Source organism: Botryllus schlosseri, chromosome 9 (assembly GCF_051294905.1).
Source record: "Botryllus schlosseri isolate E-star chromosome 9, Bs_hap1, whole genome shotgun sequence".
NCBI classification, from domain to species: Eukaryota; Metazoa; Chordata; class Ascidiacea; order Stolidobranchia; family Styelidae; genus Botryllus; species Botryllus schlosseri.
The window spans coordinates 17,092,163-17,111,632 of NC_137244.1; the positions used below are offsets into that span (position 1 = coordinate 17,092,163).

The 19,470-nt window shown below is 38.9% G+C and overlaps 1 protein-coding gene across 1 annotated transcript in view; it reads left to right on the forward strand.

Annotated features, from left to right (window-relative positions):
• The first annotated feature begins 335 nt into the window (after nt 1-335).
• The window catches only part of LOC145446706 (3'-5' exoribonuclease HELZ2-like), a 48,182-nt gene continuing 29,047 nt past the window's right edge, over nt 336-19,470 (forward strand). Inside the window, exons 1-23 of the mRNA XM_080325056.1 lie at nt 336-1,313; nt 4,041-4,131; nt 5,018-5,162; nt 5,713-5,931; nt 9,572-9,716; nt 11,084-11,220; nt 11,305-11,482; nt 12,084-12,182; nt 12,238-12,289; nt 12,895-13,005; nt 13,322-13,444; nt 13,505-13,671; nt 14,232-14,429; nt 14,518-14,598; nt 14,657-14,702; nt 14,764-14,882; nt 15,005-15,212; nt 17,936-18,117; nt 18,234-18,333; nt 18,504-18,683; nt 18,911-19,006; nt 19,070-19,173; nt 19,232-19,353. Coding sequence (XP_080181182.1) covers nt 1,198-1,313; nt 4,041-4,131; nt 5,018-5,162; nt 5,713-5,931; nt 9,572-9,716; nt 11,084-11,220; nt 11,305-11,482; nt 12,084-12,182; nt 12,238-12,289; nt 12,895-13,005; nt 13,322-13,444; nt 13,505-13,671; nt 14,232-14,429; nt 14,518-14,598; nt 14,657-14,702; nt 14,764-14,882; nt 15,005-15,212; nt 17,936-18,117; nt 18,234-18,333; nt 18,504-18,683; nt 18,911-19,006; nt 19,070-19,173; nt 19,232-19,353 — 3,019 coding nt within the window. The 5' untranslated portion in view covers nt 336-1,197. The remainder of the gene's footprint in view (nt 1,314-4,040; nt 4,132-5,017; nt 5,163-5,712; nt 5,932-9,571; nt 9,717-11,083; nt 11,221-11,304; nt 11,483-12,083; nt 12,183-12,237; nt 12,290-12,894; nt 13,006-13,321; nt 13,445-13,504; nt 13,672-14,231; nt 14,430-14,517; nt 14,599-14,656; nt 14,703-14,763; nt 14,883-15,004; nt 15,213-17,935; nt 18,118-18,233; nt 18,334-18,503; nt 18,684-18,910; nt 19,007-19,069; nt 19,174-19,231; nt 19,354-19,470) is intronic.

Genomic DNA, 19,470 nt, shown 5'->3' on the forward strand with positions numbered 1-19,470 from the left:
GCGAAAGGTGCTACCGTACAGAGGTACACGTCTTCCACTCCGACAAAAGTACTCAATACCGATCATCACGTGAGATGATGTAATCGAGATCAATACATTCGTCAACAATTGGCTGAATGGGTACAATGCCCTCAGCTACTTTGCTCTCGCATTTTGAAGTCCGTCTCCTCTATCTTACCCACTTTGCAAGAGCAGTATCGTACGTGGTTATTCCCCTTCTCTCGAATTTGGTACATATTAACAATCAGAGAGAAGCCTACCTCGTCCAGCAGGCATTATCTCCCTACAGCGTGGTAAATATTATCAACCGTCTCTATTGCAAATGCCATTCACCGGATGGCTCGCGGCGCACTGTTGAAAGAAGCGAGCTTCCTTCCCCTTAGTAAAATCGCTAATACTTATGTCTGTTCTAGTATCAAGTGGCGGATATTATAAGCATAGCAATTTACGACGTGCAAGGGTGCAACGTTATTGTAGATGTATCCCGGTGATTGCAGAATGCAGATACATGCTCTTGCTATATCACAACAGAATATGAGTATAACATCATTTTTCATACCCGACCCTGCAGGTAGTTGTAACAGAATTGCTACACGAAGCTTAATATGCAATATTACGATGCATCAACTCGGATAGTAGATGTATAGATTTCATCATCTCACACTCTACCAGGATTCGATACAAAGCCATGAGATACCTTGTAAGCCATTGGCGTGTTCACTTGTTATTGATCGCCTCATGTCGAGCGGAAGCAGTAACATTACACCGAACCAACATGTTCAATTTGAGTCTATTACATTTGCATTGCAGCGTGAGATTATCGAATGTTCGAGATTACGACAGTGAGAAGGGACGGGAATATAGAAATTATTCACAGACGTGCTCTCTGCCTGTGCTTGGTCGACGGCGGTGAATGTTTACTCGAGCGCCGACAAAATGGAGAACTCTTTACACAGGCTAGCGTGAAACACAAATTTATCCAAATAGGAAGGTGATATATCGATAGTCAAATATCAAGGGTAGTAAAGGGTAACGGAAATTTCACGTATTACAGTATGTATAATTTTATTGTATTGTAATATAGTTGTAGTAATTACGAATGTTTGCAGGAACCCTATTTGAGAGCGAAATAGAAACGTTGTATATATATTCTCACAATCCTGCCCAAGAGGTAGGCTCACGTCAGATTCTTACATCATGGCAACAGCAAATCTGCAGTCTGCGAACGTAGTATGGAAAGAGTTGAAACAACGTTACCGAGATGCCATATTGCTGCAATGCAGAGTTGATTGCCGCGTCTGCAGCACGCAATGGTAAGCACTACGTAGAGTCGTAATCTGCAAGCGCATTTGCTGCGGCGATACTCCGTTTCACAGTAGTGAATTAAATTAGTCGTCCATGATTCGTTGCATTATTTTTTGAGATCAGCTAAATATTTTCAGTGTGACAATTTACATTTCATGTAATTTTATTCTTGTTTCACATGAGAAATGGTGGCAGTAACGAACATGCAAAGTGCAGTCAGGAAGTATATGAGTAGGCATTGGCATTGATGCTATTCCAGTTGAAAATGTAATGTCATAAATTTACAGTCAATTATAAGTAGTAGTAGTAGAAATTTTGGAGATTTGCAAAAGCTACTCGTTATAAAAAAGAGGAAGTTTGAAAATTTCTTGTATATGCTAAATTGTTTTGGAGGTACTTACATCAAATATTTATTAATAGTCTCATTCATTAGTAGATAGAACACCGTGCTTTGGTCATGTTCGAGTGCTGAAACAATCTTCTCTCCACTTTATGATCTTATATTGAGCAAACTATGAAAAATGATGTTTTGTTGCTATTGAGCGGTTAGTTACAGATTTATTTGACAATTAAACAGTGTTCAATGAAAATTTGGGTACATGAGAAATGGTTGCAGTAAGGGGCGATAACTTCTGCTATGAAGCAACGAAATGGTTCTTTCATTTATTAATAATTTTCATCATTTCAAAACACCACAATATTGCAACATAATGAAAAGATAAGAAGGTGTCGAAACCACTTGGAGCAGTCATTCAATTAATTTGTTAAATGTCAAAAGATTGCTACTGCAATATTCTACAATGAAACTCCAATAAAAGGGAACGTTGGCTCAGGACTGTACTGGTTCTCAGGACTGGTAGGAGTTTTGAACTGCCAGTTTTTGATATTGGTCTGGCTATTATCTTGGATCAACCATAAGTGTCCCGATTGGAATTTTATAGGTCACAGAATAATTGCTACAGGCTGCTTTCACAAGATTTTTACATTTGGGCCAATTTGGGCGTCTGGTTTAAAATACTACTCCAAGTCGTTTCGACACTCTCCAATATTTCCATTTTATCGTAATCTTGTGGTGTTATAAACTGATGAAATCTATGCATATACGAAAAAATGTAGGAATATATTCACATTTATTTGATAATTTTGAGTGTTTTTGTATTCGATGTTGGAATTCATAAATTCTCTTTCTCTCTTTTGATTGGTGTACAAATATTGATATGATTTCGGAGTCACCCATGCACTGCTTTTCACGGTCTACTTTATTTGCTTTGTGTCGGTGACATGACATTGAATGCCCTCTTCAATAAAGAAACAAATTAAGTTCGGCACAATTTCAATTCACAGTTCTGCTGAAATATATAGGCTTGTCCTTGTTATGCATATATTCTCTATCTTAATACTAAGGGTCTTTTGATCAACAATCTGAATGGCTCAGTTCAAGGGTTGCAAAGTTGTATTTATGACTTGATTCAAGACAGACATATAATTTGATAACAGTCTTAGGGGTTGCTCATAAATTCAGCATATCATAACAAATTCTGTTATGGTTGCATATTTACGTTGTATCCAAATTCTGTTGTAGGTTTTTAAGGAACCAGCATTCTTATTCGAAATAGTGACTCAAAGGCCATAAATAAAATTATTATTGCAAGGTTGAGTATTTCTTACTGATAAGTAAACCATTGATCACACAGAAATAAGTTCATTAAACTTTGTTGTAATGTAGGCTACAATATGCATATAGCTATAATGCAGCTAGTACAACAGAAGTTCAACGACTCACGCGTATCGAAATTTGCTGACAGAAGTAGCCATAGCGTAGCCTATCAACATGACTTAGCCTACTGACTGGCTAACGCTGTTGAGAACATCAAGTTTGCTGTTTAGCATTGAGAAGGATAATCACACCATCTTTAATCTACGAGTTTGAGAATTTGCGAATGCCATATATTGATCATTAGTAATTTACAGATCTATTCTGCAATATTAGAGTTATCGAAAGCATCAAATCATACATATCCAAAATCCACAATGGATCCTTTCATGATGTCAATGGCCCGTCAATGAAAATGAATTATTCATTGGATAAACATGATTTATAGTTCTTATCACAGATATCATAGGTACGGTATTGGAGGAAATTACGCTCATATACTGATGGTTGATATGATCAGTGTAAGGTCATAATCTTCTCAGTGTCCCAATGAATCCATCAGCGTCATGCAATTGCTGAATCTCGTGCGTTCAAGTAGCCTACACCAGTACAAGAATCATGTGTCAATGTGTGACCTAATAGCCTATAGCAGTGGTTCTTACTGTCATCACATCAAGCTCAACTCTATTTGAACTATTCCATATCTAAAATGAGCTAAGGACTAGACAAGGTAGTCACAGCTTCACTCGTTACTTCATTGTCGAAAAATAATAATAACCTGGTTTTGCTGTTTCTTTATTAGGCTAGGCTATAGTTCAACATTGCCCTTTCACGGACCCCGGTTCAAGAACCTTGGGATATTTTTGTCTATTTGGCCTGCTTCAAAAAAGGTTAAGAAACTCATGCTCTACTCAAGATCTGAAGCATACTTGCGACTAGGTGTTCTAGTGACTTCGCTTGACCCCTGCTTGTATGGCTCAGTTATGGTGGTGATTCTAAGTGATAAAAACTCAGAAATAGTGGTAGCTTGGCTTGCGTGATCAATTCGCTGATCTGTATTAACAATTTTCTATCATTTCAGTGGAATTCAGAAGAATGTCTGGATATTCACAGCTCCTAGCAATGGTGGCGCGGAAAATTGGTACAAACTTCGGAATTGCCCGAAAAACGGGGTCAGTGAACAGTGAACAAAAATTCATCTCGATACTATAGTGGTATATGGAAGTACATCAAGTCAAAGTGTGTATTGGTATAACGCTATAATCTCAGCTTTGTTTTTTATTTTTTATGTACACCTATAATGTAGCACAGACCATAAATAAACAACGTTGAAACCCTTATGTAGGCCTATCTGTGTGGTTATATCAAACTTGTTTAGTTGACAGTTGACAGTCCTTTTTTCAAATAACTTTTCTGTCTTGACTCTGTCGTCTATTGTCCATAAAAATGTCCTTATTTCCATATCAGTAGAAGGAGATAGAATCTGTTGGCTGTTAATATCTAATACCATTTTTCAAATCGACACAAATGACCAGAAAACTAGTAGCCTACTTTTGACACTATGATAGATGAAAGCAAGGCGTACACTTATGCTGCAATGTTGCTTTCTGCTAATGACAAGATATTGAATTATACAAGAACAAATTCATTTTGAGTCCGAAAGTGATTATGTACATTGTAAATATATATAATCTCTGTACCAATTAGTGCGACATCGTGAGCCAACACCATTCTGGTCAGGTTCAGTTACACATTGACTCGTGTGCAAATACGTAACACACATTGTTTAAATATTATGATGGAATTTCATGATTTTGCGAACTATGCTGTTGCATATGTTCTAAGTTCATCTGTATGCTGCACTCCAGTATGTAAAAAACAACTTGTAAATGTAACTTATTTACCCAGTGCATTATGCGGAATCCTTCGGTGTCCGATATTTGCAATCTACACCAAAAATATTCAATTGACTTTGATATCATTTTCTAATAACTTTGTTTCTCTCTGCTACGTTCTACTTATGACTCTGACTCTAAATAACCATGCCGTAATTAACAGAAAGAGGACAGTCTGTGCAAAAATCGAAAATGTGCTGGCAATAAATGTCGCAAGCCCCACAGTACTATGGAAAAAGATGTCTGGGAATTATTGGACAGGAATAAGCTATACCTTAGCGACTTTGTCGCTACAGCGTTATTGCCAGGTAAGGATTTTAGTCGCTAAGTCAAAAAGCTATCAATCGAGTGTGATGAGGGTATATCTCATAAAACTCATTGCTCCAAGCTATAAGTAATATATTATTCATAAAGTACCACCTGTCTCAACAACAGTGCTGAGAAGTTGTCTTACTCCAGTTACCTGTTCCAGTATTGCATTTTTGTCTGGACTGCTTATTATCACCTCATCTGCACATATTTTTATGTTTTTACTTTTCCTGTTGTCGCCATAACTTACCGTATTCTATTTATCACCGTTTCATTTTAACATATTTGTTTCAGACCAGTTCATTTGGAATGACTCGATTTGAGGTCATCAATTCCGATTTAGAGCAAATTAATCAAGTCACAACACAAGATACGTCGTGACTCTAGTTAGTACAACCCATGAGTACATTGACTTCTAAAATCCAGTAATATCTCATTTGAAATTATTCAATCCTGTGTATGTTTAAGATTATATAAAAACGTAGCCTAGACCGGACACCAAAGTGAGTGCAGAGCATATCATCTCATGCTCCATTGATATTTGTGTAGAGGAGCCGAAGAAAGCAACAGCAACAATAAGCAAAAATACCTCGAAGCCGAAAAAGAAGGCAGCACGAAGATGGAATGGCCACAACAATGTTGACTACACCACGACCAAATTTGAAAAGTTCTTCAATAAGTGGAGAGGACGCTTTCTACTGGTCTGCAAGCAATGTTACAACCTGGAACCGAAAGTACTCAAGGAAATGAAGATTGGTGATGGCAAAGGTATGAGCAGATGGACTTTAACCAGTTCTTACCTTGAACTAGTCAGCAAACTTCAAATGGCGTGGTGTGAAGTCATACACCCTAAATATGTGCTTGTATATTGCATATCATTATGTATCTAAACAGGTTGATGTTTTGTTAATGTGATGCCTAGCCTATGTCTGGGAGTCAGTACAAAACAATGACTTAGCCTAGTGATTGCCTATGTGTGTATTAACTCAATTCCTCAATAACTTTAAACAGCTTCTTTGAGGTACAGAACTTCAATATACAATTGAATAGTATATTCATATTAAAATGAACCCGAATATTTTCGGCTGACACTCGTCAGGGGTAATCGTCAGCAACTACTAGTTGCTGACGATTACCCCTGACGAGTGTCAGCCGAAAATATTCGGGTTCATTTTAATATGAATATACTATTCAATTCAATAACTTTAGTTGAACACACCTTAGTGTATATGCCGCTAATGGAATTCCATTACCACCATACTAATTTGAAACTACTCGAATTAGTGTCGTAATAACAAGAGTGGCTACGACATAATATGTCGTGAATCGGGCTTATAATTGTTGCATAATTGGTGTTCTCAATCTTAGCAATCATGTCACACTATTCCATAATATTTTGGAATCGAAGACACTTGGATATACAATAAGCCCATTTACATGGTCAAGTCGTCTTGAAGCCAAGTCGTCTTCGAGTGACGTCATGAGACGGCTTGCCGAAGTACTGTAAATCCGATTGCGTCTACATCAGAGGTCTCAAACACGCGGCCCGCGGGCCGCATGCGGCCCGCCAGAGCATTTTGGGCGGCCCACGACGACATCTTAGATTTTTATTAATTTGACAATATCCAAGTGTCACATATATTTTTTCTGGTTATAAAGTGAAAATTCCCTCTTAAATTGCTCCGAAAGCCTGAAACTATTCATTAAACTTCACTATCAAATCCATTTCAAACGCTACCATGCAGTGGAAGATTCACGATTACGCCACATTTCCAATTCATGATGACAAAACCTGACCCTTAGACGATTCGTGACTGAAATTTGTGCGTTGGACTTGGACGCGACCTTTTTTAGAATTACTCGGACTCGGGCTAACTCGATGGCAAAATTAAAATGACTCGAGTGGACTCGGAATGTCGTGAATTTGTTAGAACCATGGACGAAACAAATTAATCGCGAATCAAGGGAATAGTAATAGATCAGAAGGTCGCAGCTTGGTATTTAACGAAGCAAGTGGTTATGGCAACCATTGGCAATCTGTTAGTTTCTTCCGTGGTCACTAAACCATGTTATTAAGGCCACTTGGTACCGAGTATCGTGGTGGTACACGCTCCAACGATGTAACAACAATGGGCTGTTCGACGTTCCGACATTTCAATCACTAGGACACATTCATTAATATATTTATATTATATTTATATTTTTTTCTGCTCCTATATTTGAAGATATTCGGCCATGAGATTTAGCCGACTTATCAGAAGTATACCTGAATCCTGGATTGGAATTGCAATGCTCAACTTGAAAATGTTTTGATATCAGATCAGTCTCTATTACCAATCTGTTGAATTCAAAATATTCACAGTAGCTGCAAAATAATAACCCGATAGCTTTTGTGATGGCATCATACATTTGTCCGCCCATATGGTGTCTATCAAGTACAACAACAATTCCATTCAAATAGTTACAAATGTGATGATTCTTTTCGTGCCAGGCCTAAATTGATACAATAGTAAATCACATTTTGACGATGTGTGTTTACTGTCAGTCTGCCGGATCGGCTCACGTTCAATAAGACAATTCATTCCCGCCAAATAAGGCCTACTTGGAAAGACATAGAATACCCCTATAAACGCTGCGGCCCGCGGCGTCGTCAAAACTGAAAAACTGGGCCGCGAGCACATTTGAGTTTGAGACCTCTGGTCTACATGGTCATGTTCGTCGCAACTCGAGTGATACACAGCACTTTGGAATTCAGCTCGATAATAGGCTACGACTGTTGAAATATTCAGAAATACTTTTACGTGATTCTAGAATGGCCATGGCCAAATACACGTCGTAGAATTCTTTCTGATACCGAGTTGCACAAGTTATATCGGAGGCTATACTCGCTTCATAAGTTGTGACGCTGAACAAATAAGACACTGTGCTTATCAGAAAAGCAGTATTATGTACTGATACTGATTGATTTTCACCCAGTTGAAATGCGTGCCGGTTTCATGAAATATGAACAGGAAATGTTGGTAGATAGCAGTAGTGTGGATTCGTTTTCCAGTACCGTTACTGCTCAAGTCGTCTCCAAGCGACTCTGCAGAGAGTTGGATTGACGAGTCAGCTTAGAAGCTGACCCAAGCGGCCATGCAAATGGGCTTAATGACATTGGCCTAGTTATTGTTGCATGGTAAATTGACAGCATTGATTGCCTTGTAACTGGAAACCAAATTCTTGAATACTATATGAATTCAGTCATGTGCGCAATTTTTGTATCAATGGTGGCTTGTGTGATGCAAAAGTGAGAGAAACTTATGAGATAAAGCGGAGTCTAATAATGTAATGTTAATTTGGTAGAAGCTGCTATAATAAATTGTCCTTGTATATAACATTAGTAGCTACATTTTTATCACATCTGATGTCTGTATTTATACCTCGGTCCACCTGGGTTTCCGATCGATTCGGTAATTTGCACATTGTTCAAGTATTAAATGTTGAGTGGAATGAAGTTCATTTCAATAAAACCGGACAACTGGTTTAAAAAAAATAGGCATATGTGGTCACTGGACTGTGAAGCTGTGCAGCTTTTAGGCTGTATATATTTCAGAGATGAGCATGGATTAGGATTAGGATTTGAAAAAACAGGATTTGTGAAATTTTGTCGGATTTGGATTGGATTAGAATTGGAGATTTTTTTCTGAACGGATTAGGATTTGGATTGGATTTATCTATTTTCTTGGAGATCGCTATGTCGTGTGGCGAATGGCGACAAACTTAATTCAGATCAGTTATTAACGTACTTAGGGTTCCTAAGTTATCTTGAATCAAGGGAATCGTTGGTTGTGAAAGAAAATTCTCTAATTCCTCCCTTGCATAAATTAACATTTTTTTCTGAATTTCCAGTTAGAATCGGATTAGGATTGGACATGAACTTGAATATGAAAAAGTTATGGATTAGGATTTGGATTTGGATTTGAAGGTTCAGATTTGGATTGGATCAGGACATAGAAATTCCAAATCCGCTCATCTCTGATATATTTATAATTTACATAAGGTCAAACGTCAAATCAGTGATGTGGAACAAATATTCGAATATCCCTTGTGGAATTTTTTTCTAAACCAATACCAACAGGAAAGGCGTCGAATGAAAGATGAGTACAACAAGAATGCTGCTGAATTGGTATTCCGTGTAATGTTGGAACGCCGCTCAAACTTCGCCGAATAGATATGTACAGAATTTTATATTATTGTGGCTTTTATAATTCACTTATTGAATATGGAGAGATAATTTCAAGGCCCTACAGTAGGCTACCACCAACGCATATTTACCATGACCTGTTTCACTGGTGAATATCCTGCCAAGCTCATAACGAATAGCAGCTAACTTGCAAATAGTAAAATACTGCGTTATCTTATTCAGTGCCGAATATATATTGTTCCTGGTGTCTACACAAGAAATATCTGATTCTCCACGAAGTGACGTCCAGAAATGGGAATGGCGTCACTTTTGAAGAATATAACGTAGTTCGACAAAAATCACAGCAACGGGAACGTGTTTTATGTCGGTATGTTTATATGTGACATTATTACTGCTGTAGCTTACCAAACACATGCAGGCCAATAGCCAAGAATTCTTCTGTGCAGGATGTCACGAAAAACACTAATGCGAGTGAATCAGGGTTGCATGATGATAACATAGAGCAGGGGTGGCCAACCTTTTTGCCATTCACGGCCGCATTTCGTCTACTCATGTATCCTACGGCCGCATTCCAGGGCATAGTCGTAATGAACGAGCTGGAAGCCAAATATCCAGGTTTAAGTGTCTATGTCATTTCTGGTGAACTCCGGACTAATCTATTTATTGATAGGCTTACTATGCGCACCCAAATCGCGAATGGTCAATGGTAATGTTGAGGAAGGTAGTGCACACAGTCGCGCCAAGCCATTTTTTCAGATTCCCTAATGAATTTCGTCATTGATATTAGTAGTTTTACATATTACTATCAAACATTTATTCTTTCTCATCCGTGTGATCAGATTCATCGTCGTAGAGTTGATGTAGGGGTGTTTTCGAAAATTTAGAGCAAGTTATAAATTATGATGCATCTTCGGCTGGGCCAATTGTTGTTAGTCACTTAGTTGCATGCTGTTATTTCTTGACCTCCAATCAGGATTATTGGTATAGTGAGGAGCACACGATTCCGAGCTGGTATTTCCATATGAGGCGCATCATTTTCCACTGGTGTTCGCATCTGTATTGTGGGGCTCTGATTGCAAAGGGTGCTACTATATTAAAATCGAAAAATGTAGTCGTATTGAATCGCGCGCAGCGCGAAAAAAATTTCAAGAATAATTAAAATCTTTCAAGAAATCGGGAGTCAATTCGTAAATTCAAATTGCATGTCGACGGTCGCCAACACATACTAATTGAATTGCGTGTCTACGGCCGCACAAATTCCCTATTACGGCCGCAGGTTGGCCACCCCTGACGTAGAGAATCTTGTCCCTCAAATTTGTGATTTTGTGATTTGAGATTTCGAGATCTGAGAATCCGTGTGTGGCCAGTTGAACTTTGAAAGCAAATCATGTAGGTGTAAATGCGTAGTTTTCTTTGTTCAACACTACAACAGGACTTCATTTTCGTCGCCAACTCAAATGTGGCACGACCCCCGGAAGAGTTTCAAAATGAATGAATTCTCTCGGTATTCTTCATTGCAACCCAAATAAATAGAGATGTCTTTGTTTATTTCAAATCTGTGTGGTGTAAGGAATAAACTCCATCCATACATAAGACTATCATCTCTCTCAATGCTTCACTGCCCAAGGAGACTGGATTGAAATTGTAGTGACTAATTGATTCCTGTTTCACCTTGCTTTTTTTCTATGATGTGACAATTTTGCAATATTTGAATCAAAATCGTTCAACCTACAGACACCTGGAAAGCTGTTCAGACCAGGATGAGTGTTCTATGGCACATAGCAGCCTTGAGTTGGACTTTTGGAATCTCAATGGTGACAATGTACTTATTGACATGATCAGGCACTGCAACGCCCGAGCTGATCGCAAAAGTTAGTATATCTGTAATGTGCACATTGTGCATAATGCTGAAGGCAACAAGGCTAATCGAGGAAATATTCTTTTTACTCCGACAGGATACACATCGAATGGAGTCTTCCATTGTGACATCTGCTGTCTTAGCTTTCCACAAGCTCGCGAGTATCACCGGTACATGAAACAGCCGCACAAACACTTCAAGGAAATTCAACGCCCCTACGCAACTTGGAAATATGGGCCTGTTCCAGAGCAGACTGAACCTTTGGAGCAGTGCAAGTAAGTTATATTTTGAATATTGTGGTTGGTTGGTTGGTACTTCTTGATTTTGAAAACGATGCAAGCTTTCGTGTCTACGTTCACAAGAGGAAAATTGTATGCTATCACAAGAAACATTAAGCCATCTCAAGCAGGCTTGGAAAATTTAGAGTTGGGAATGCATTGAAGCACATTTCAGATGTGGTTTGATGGCAGTTATGACAAGTGATGCAGAATATTTCTACCCCATTGCAAGTAGAATTAGTGATTTCAAAAGCAGGCCCAGTATAGGTGCGAAAAAATTCGTCAGTAGTTCTTTGTAACTTTGACAAAGGCTTGAATAAAATACACATATTTTAATGAACCTAGTATGACCAATGTAACTAAATATGCGATTGTGAAGCTGTTTGCTGTATTGGCCGTGGTTGTGACGTTTCCCTGATAAAAATGATGCCAATGTATCCAAAGTCAACTGTCTAAGGTATGGTAAGTAGTGACTTGACTTCAGTAAGAGTGAAAGTGACGGTATTAAATTATGCTCGATTGCGTTAGTCGTGCAAGCATAAAATCTACCGGAAGAGATTCTACGTGAATACTTTCTAATTGAGATATTTCTATTCAGGCAAAGGTGTCCAGGCAAAAACAAATGTGCAAAAGCTCACAGCTTGGTTGAGTTGGAAGAATGGAAAACACGCTTGCGGATTAAAGAGGCCAGAGAAGTGTAAGTGATTGTGATTGAGTTGATAAATATGCACCAATCATATGTAATCATTTAGATTTTTACTTGAAGCGGAAGCGGTCTGGTATAACCTGAAAGAAATCCCAGAGGTGGGGTGTTATTTGATATCTCTTTGTTGTCTGTAGACATATATAATCGACTGATTAAATACAATACACTTCATGTTGAGAGCCTTGTGTGTTTTGATCTATTAATATTAGACATATGACAATAAATCCCGAAAATTTGTGTGCATTTCATGTAATTAGCCTGTAATCGGCAATAAACTCGCCAATGTTAAAGTATTATCGATTGTGAATTGTGTGACAACATTGAGAGCATGACATAAATAAAGTATCACATACACATAACCGTCACCCACTAATTCTTAACTTGTTCACCGTCATGGTGATTCAATCTTATAATCGACGTGCGGTAGGATAGTCTCATAGTAGATGATGATATGTGATTCATATAAAAGCTGATGTGTTGTCTGACGAGTATTGTTCATTGTGTGTCAATAAATACGTAGCATTGCCTTGCAAATTTGCAGCCAATGCTATCGAACAATAGTTTAAAATCAGTGACAAATATTGAACTCGTTGGGTTCAGTTATATTTTCAGTGAGTCTAGAGTTTACCACACCAAGTAACTTCTAAACTAAAAGCTGGTGTGCTGGAATTCAACGCATTGATACACATTGTATTTCTTACAGGACATATCAAAGGAGAATAATGTCAAAGTAACTGTGGATAATGCTCATCGAGACATAACACTAACTGCTAAATCAGTCAAGTGGACATTATTGATTGAGACCCTCGGCCAGGTTAGCATAGTCATATATTGACTGACATACGATTGAACATTCTTAAGATGAGAGGCGATCAGTAATGAACTACTTCTGCTTTTTCAAAGTACTCAAGCAAGTGGGTTGTGCCCACTCACTAAAGTGATTACGATTTAAGACTACTTCTTTTTCATAGTTTTCGGTTTTTAGCAAAAACTACACCTTGAATACTAACTTGGAAATTGCAACTTCTACTTTTACATGAGTACCAACGATGACTACTTTGACCACCTTTGTCTAAGACGTATTTCGCGCAATTGCGTTTCCTCTCAAATGTTTCAACCTTTACTCCCAGTTGAAACTGCTCAAAGTCGGATTCCACAAAGTCAGTGGTTTTGAAGTGCGAACGCAACACCGGCGGGAGTACAACAATGTGATTTTGATTCCTGAGACAGACAGGACCATTCACAAATTCACGGTTTGAGATATTCTTTCAAAGTCATGTTCTGGATGTGAGAATAGCCGAATTGACTTGCAGGTTCTCTTCATCAACCCAAAAGACGTTTATGGGACCAGAACTGGCGATCTCATTTGCGAGTTTACAGGAGACAAATTGTACCGTGTGCAATTCAAAGTCAACGTCAAAGGGGACAGTATCGACATCCAGAATGTGCCTTTCATCAATGAGAATTGGGCGGTTAATAGGTAAAACAAGTAACGACAATTCAATAATATATGAATACTTGATTATTACCCGCTTATGTATTGCTTGTACAACATGATTATTATGTAAGGCAAAGATTCTGACACATACTGCACGGTGCAAATTACATTTTAAAAATTTGACTTAGTCGATAAGATCATGCAACATTTGCCGACTGAAATGTATGAAAGCTGCGGAGTTTCGCCACAAATTTCAGCTTAATCTACTTTTATCTGGGAATTCATTTGTATAATGCCCATTATTATTTTCAATAAATTGATGTGCAATTGCGCATTCGTATGCTTTTCTTCTATGTGCAATGTGCTTTTCACTAATTGTGCAAGCAATATCAATATCACCTCTGCTATTTTATCGTGCTGTTGTTGGTTGAAACTCTACTTTTATTTACTGATTGCGACTAAGATCATTTTCCTACAATTCTGTTTTTGTTGATGCTGACAATAATAGAAAGGACATGCCTTGTAGTATTTACTACTATAAAATATCGCTATTGCAGTTATTTCCAACAATTTCACCACTACAATATGCACTTTCTGAACAGGGAGATTATTCGTTATCATAATGCGGCGGCTACACAGATTAATCTTGATGCCGTGGTCAATGATATCGAAAGCAGATATGCTTGGCAACCACCGAGAAATGAAGTAGATATGAGGGATATCTCGACTGAAAATTACGCCAGAAAAATGCATGATCTGTTATATGACGAAGAACAATGCCGACGGGAAGTGCTTTCAAGGTACCAGATAGTCATTGCTTTCGATGCTTGGGATTTTTTTTTAACCGATTGCAGATCTCAATATAATTTTCACTGCATCTTTTTCCAGGCTCAATATGGATTGCACGATTAAATGTGGCGATTCTTTTCCAAATGGAAATATGCTCGGGGAATTCTTCATACCGTTGAGGTACAGGTTGTCAATACATAATTTCGTATACCAATATAACAACGATATTCATTTTCAGCATATCAACGGACGAAGCCCTACTATTCAAGACCAGTTGTATGATGGTAAATACCTCAATAATCGAAGGAAAACTAGAATTCATTTGCAAATATATTCGTCTTTTAGGTCCTCATCGGTAAAGATGACGACGTCCATGCTTATGAATGTAAAATATTCACTTTCGATATAGCGGGAATGATGGATAACCAAGATAGGACAAAAGTTACAATTGATATTCCGCCTGGGTGGGTTACATGAGATTTGATTCCCATTATGCAACTTGGAGTGCTAAGCAATAGTAGATATTTGATTGTAAAATGCTACGTACTGGTACAGTACCGGTGTTATTAACTTGAAATTCGTTTAGATGTTGTAGGGATCTGGGATTGAGGCCAAATTCGAGTTTCAACACGAAAGTACAGTTTCAATTGGATAGACAGATGTTTTGTCTCCGTCATTACGCAATTGACAACATTGGCGAAAAAATCAAAATTCTCTGCCCGTCCAAAGAAAATCTTGCATCTCTCCACCCAATTTCTGGAGAAAAGATGTGCAAGTACTTGGACGAAGTTCAGGTGAGTGTGACCTTACCGGCGTTTCTGTCGCAAAATAGGGAGTTAAAACTCATGATGATGCAGACACAGGGCAACTAGATATTTACATCCACTTTCCTAGGAAATAATGGTGCTTTATTGAAAAGCACCGCATGCATAAAGTATTCAAATACGACTATGATTATTTTTGTGTACCTGTATGCGTTCTTGTCTAGTCTGATGGCTATGGCCGTGAGAGAATTGCATGACTCACCATAATCGCTTGACCAGTTTATTTTCTCTTCTGTTACTTTAATTCAGTGTATATGCCTTGCCTCTTATTGACATGTTGTAGAGCAGGGGTTCTCAACTTCCCTTGTTTAACGGGCCGCATTTTAACAGCAGAAGACGCTGCGGGCCGCAGAAATATATTTACATGTATTTGTGGGCTACTGTCAAATTTAGGCTAATGTAGCCTATTTACTAGTCGTATACGGCCATGTAGTACGTTTTTATGCATTTTATGCATTCTAAAGCATTAATGGACAGCGTTCGTAAGTTTGCAGCTGCTGCTTGTTGTGAGACGATGTATCTTCTTGCGGCGCAAGTAATTCCCTTCATGGAGCGTGCATTGCATTCTATACCAAATCGGTACATTCAACTTCAAACCCTTCCACCAGAGAACCGAACTCTCTGTTTCAATGCGTGAGAGAGCATGTATGAAATTACTGTAATTTTTACGTTACGGAGGCCATTATCACATTGAGCTCTGCGATATGAGAAGACGTCTGGTGATCGGGGCCATTTCTGAGCAAACCAATCAACCCTTTTTCTTTCCTTCCAAGCCTGGGGCCCTGCAGCAATAATTACAGTAGTCAGCTTTGTCAAGTTGATGTTTTCGCTGGTCCCCTCACCACGTTTGCCCAGCCTGCGTTTCCTCTGCATATACGTCCACTTTGATAAAATTCAACCAGATAATTAGTTATGCAATATCGGTGGATTCGTCCGAGGCTGGGTTGAAGTAGTTTACGCGGCAACGTGTTTCAGAACATGCGATAAAAGATCGATTGACATTGATGTTTCTCGTCTGCTCACGATTGAATCAGACGACTGTATCTTTGCAATTCGTCGGGTGATGTTGTCCTTGCTACAAAGTTCCGGAAACAGCAAATATTTGCACAGACTGTTAAGGTTTTATTGAAATAACACCTTCTATAGCAGATTTCTTGGGTTTAGCGATATTCCAATCAATTCGTCGGGTGATGTTGTTCTTGCTACTAAGTTCCGGAAACAGCAAATATATGCACGGAATGTTGAGGTTTTATCGAAATAACACCTTCTATAGCAGATTTCTTGGGTTTAGCGATATTCCAATCAATTTTGAACGATGCGTCTGTAACGTCGTCGGCAATCTCAACAACCGTTCGCAGTGACCCTAACACTATTTAAAAGTGTAGTCCTACTACGTAGCGGAATTCTCTTGAACCAGAGTCCAGTCGAATACCGATTCAAAACAATAACAATCTGAAGTCGAGCATATACCAAGAAACGAGAACACATTAAAGCAGTGGTTCTCAAACTATTCTAGACACGCCCCCGTTTTTGATAGGGAAAATATAGTGCCCACTTGTCTTCGAATAACAAAATGCAACCAGGAGAGAGAGAGAGAGAGAGATGATATTCTTTTTCGCCTGCACCATCGAGATGCTTTGACGACGGAGTTGCGATACGGCCGTGAGGTCATCTAGTCTACGTCCCCGTTTTTTTCTCCTCCATGCTATCCGTGATTGCTGAGCGCCTAGCAGGATAGCTGCCGATACCAATTTACGAGTCTTTGGCATGGACCCGGCCGGGGATAGAACCCACGACCTACCGATCGAGGAGCCGGACCCATAACCATTGCACTATCTCGCTCGGGATGCTAGCAACACAAACGGCTAGTTCGATGGCATGAAAGGTAATGGCTGTTGATGAGAGAAATAACTAGGAATCGAAGATAAATTGTGCCCAGCGCAAAATTTTTTTCTCAGTTGACCGCAGCTTCGCCCCCACCCCCACCCTTCAGATGTTTTCAGGTCCCCAAGGGGAGGAAGTCCTCCAGTTTGAGAACCACTGCTCTCAAGAATGAGTAATCAAACGAAAGAGAGACGGTGCGATAAAAGAGCTAAGTATCTAAATTAATTTGTAAAAATACCGTGTAATTGCGTAACTGGAGATAAATTGCGCGGAGTGCCAATCTTTTTTTTAGTTGACCGCAGCTTCGCGCCCCCTTCAGATGCTTTCGGGCCCCATGTGGGTGCGCCCCCAGTTTGAGAACCACTGCTCTCAATTATAAGTAATGAAACGAAACAGAGACGGTGCAATAAAAGAGCTGAGTATCTAAATCAATTTGCAACAATACCGTGTCAGTAGCAATTGCGTTTATAATGAAAGATGTCGCGGGCCGCAAAATAAACGTCTGCGGGCCGCATGCGGCCCGCGGGCCGCGGGTTGAGAACCCCTGTTGTAGAGCTAGGCTAAGGTGGGTATTTGATTGAAATACTAGGTGTGTGTTTGATTGAAAGTCTAGGCGTGTGTTTGATAGAAAGTGTAGGGGGGTGTTTGATTTAAAGTCACTTTGACTCCATCCTATCTTTTCATTATATCACAATCTTATGGTGTTTTGATGAAATGAACTGACTTGAACTGAATTTTAGTTGTGCGGCTAGTCCAATTCTTCTCAAAACACATAATGTTTTATGTCAGGAATTTCTACCTTTCTCTAGGACATGGTATATCAATACGTGAACCTTGAAAAACTCGAAGATGAAGAGTCAAAGATTTATCCACCTGTCGTTGTGGTAGGCCCTTTCGGGACTGGGAAGACGCACACAATAAAACAAATTTTGCTCAGTCTTCTTCGCAATGGAGCTGACAAACCAATTCTCGTGTGCTCACACACTAACAGGTAATAAAAGTCATGCAACCAGGTAATTGCATCATCACTGTTAGGCACTAATAATACATACATGAATCTGTAATTCATCGATGTCATTTCTGTAACTCAGATTCTCTCATTTACAGCGCTGCCGATCTGTATTTCAACGATCCAAACATTTCTTGCTTCGGCACTGGAAGGATTTTGAGGGTAACTTACCATGGACGAAATCTGCAAAGCATCAATGTAAGCAACTGCGCTAATTTATCATATCATACTGCAAAGTAGTATAGCAACAGTTGCACGTATAGAAGCTAGTGAACAGTGTAGGTGCTATATTCGTACATATATTCTTTTTATTTCATTGGCGCTCCTCTTATACAAACAGTTGTTTGACTGCTGGTAAAACTTTTCAGCAAAACGTTCGAAGATTCTGTCTTTTTGATGAAAGAGGAACCTTGCGATATCCCACTATAGAAGAGTTGAGGCAATGCAAACTTGTCATTACAACATTTACGACAGCGCTATCTCTTTCTCTTGAAACCGGAGTCATGTGCGGATTATTTGGCCACATTTTCCTCGACGAGGCCTCACAGGTGGGTTGTGATGCGCAGATCTACCTGTAATGAATCAGAACTCTCCCTTGAAGGGTAAAGTTAGTAGGGTCACTTATCACTTCTACTAGCTGTCTAATGGATAGAATTTCAGAGTCCTTGAATATGGAAATGAATACTTGTCAATATGTTAACACCAGAACATTGTTTTGTAGTAGATTTCTTACAAATATCAATCATTTAATTATTTATCATATGTGACGTGACAGGCCATGGAAGCAGATGTAATAATGCCTCTGCTGATGGCAGACTGTAAAAGTACAAGAATTGTTCTTGCTGGAGATCACAAACAAACCACTGAAAAGGTTTGCTGATGACAAAAATTCGGTCAAACTTTCCGTTTTTATGACACTTTCACTTCTTCCCAGATGTATTCAGACAAGAAATGTCAAGTCAAAACAATTCTCGAAAGGCTGTACGAAAACGAAAAGGACAGCGGCGTCAAGTCTGTATTGTTGAGAAATAATTATCGGTAATAATTAATAGGTCCTATTTGATGCTTGGGGTATTACTCAATATTTTCTTTGCAGATGTGTGAGAGGAATACTTGATCTGATATCCAAAATGTTCTACAAAAAGAATGCGCTGAAAAATAAGGCAAACGCCAAGTGTATCGAACCGCTGCAAGCAGTTTACTTCATTCATGTCGAGGGTGCGTTTTTTCCATCATTCACATCACATTTTTATCATTCACATTTTCATCTCTACAACATTGATACCGCTATTGGTTTTATATTGTACGTTCGAACATCACAGTCAGCATTTAGGC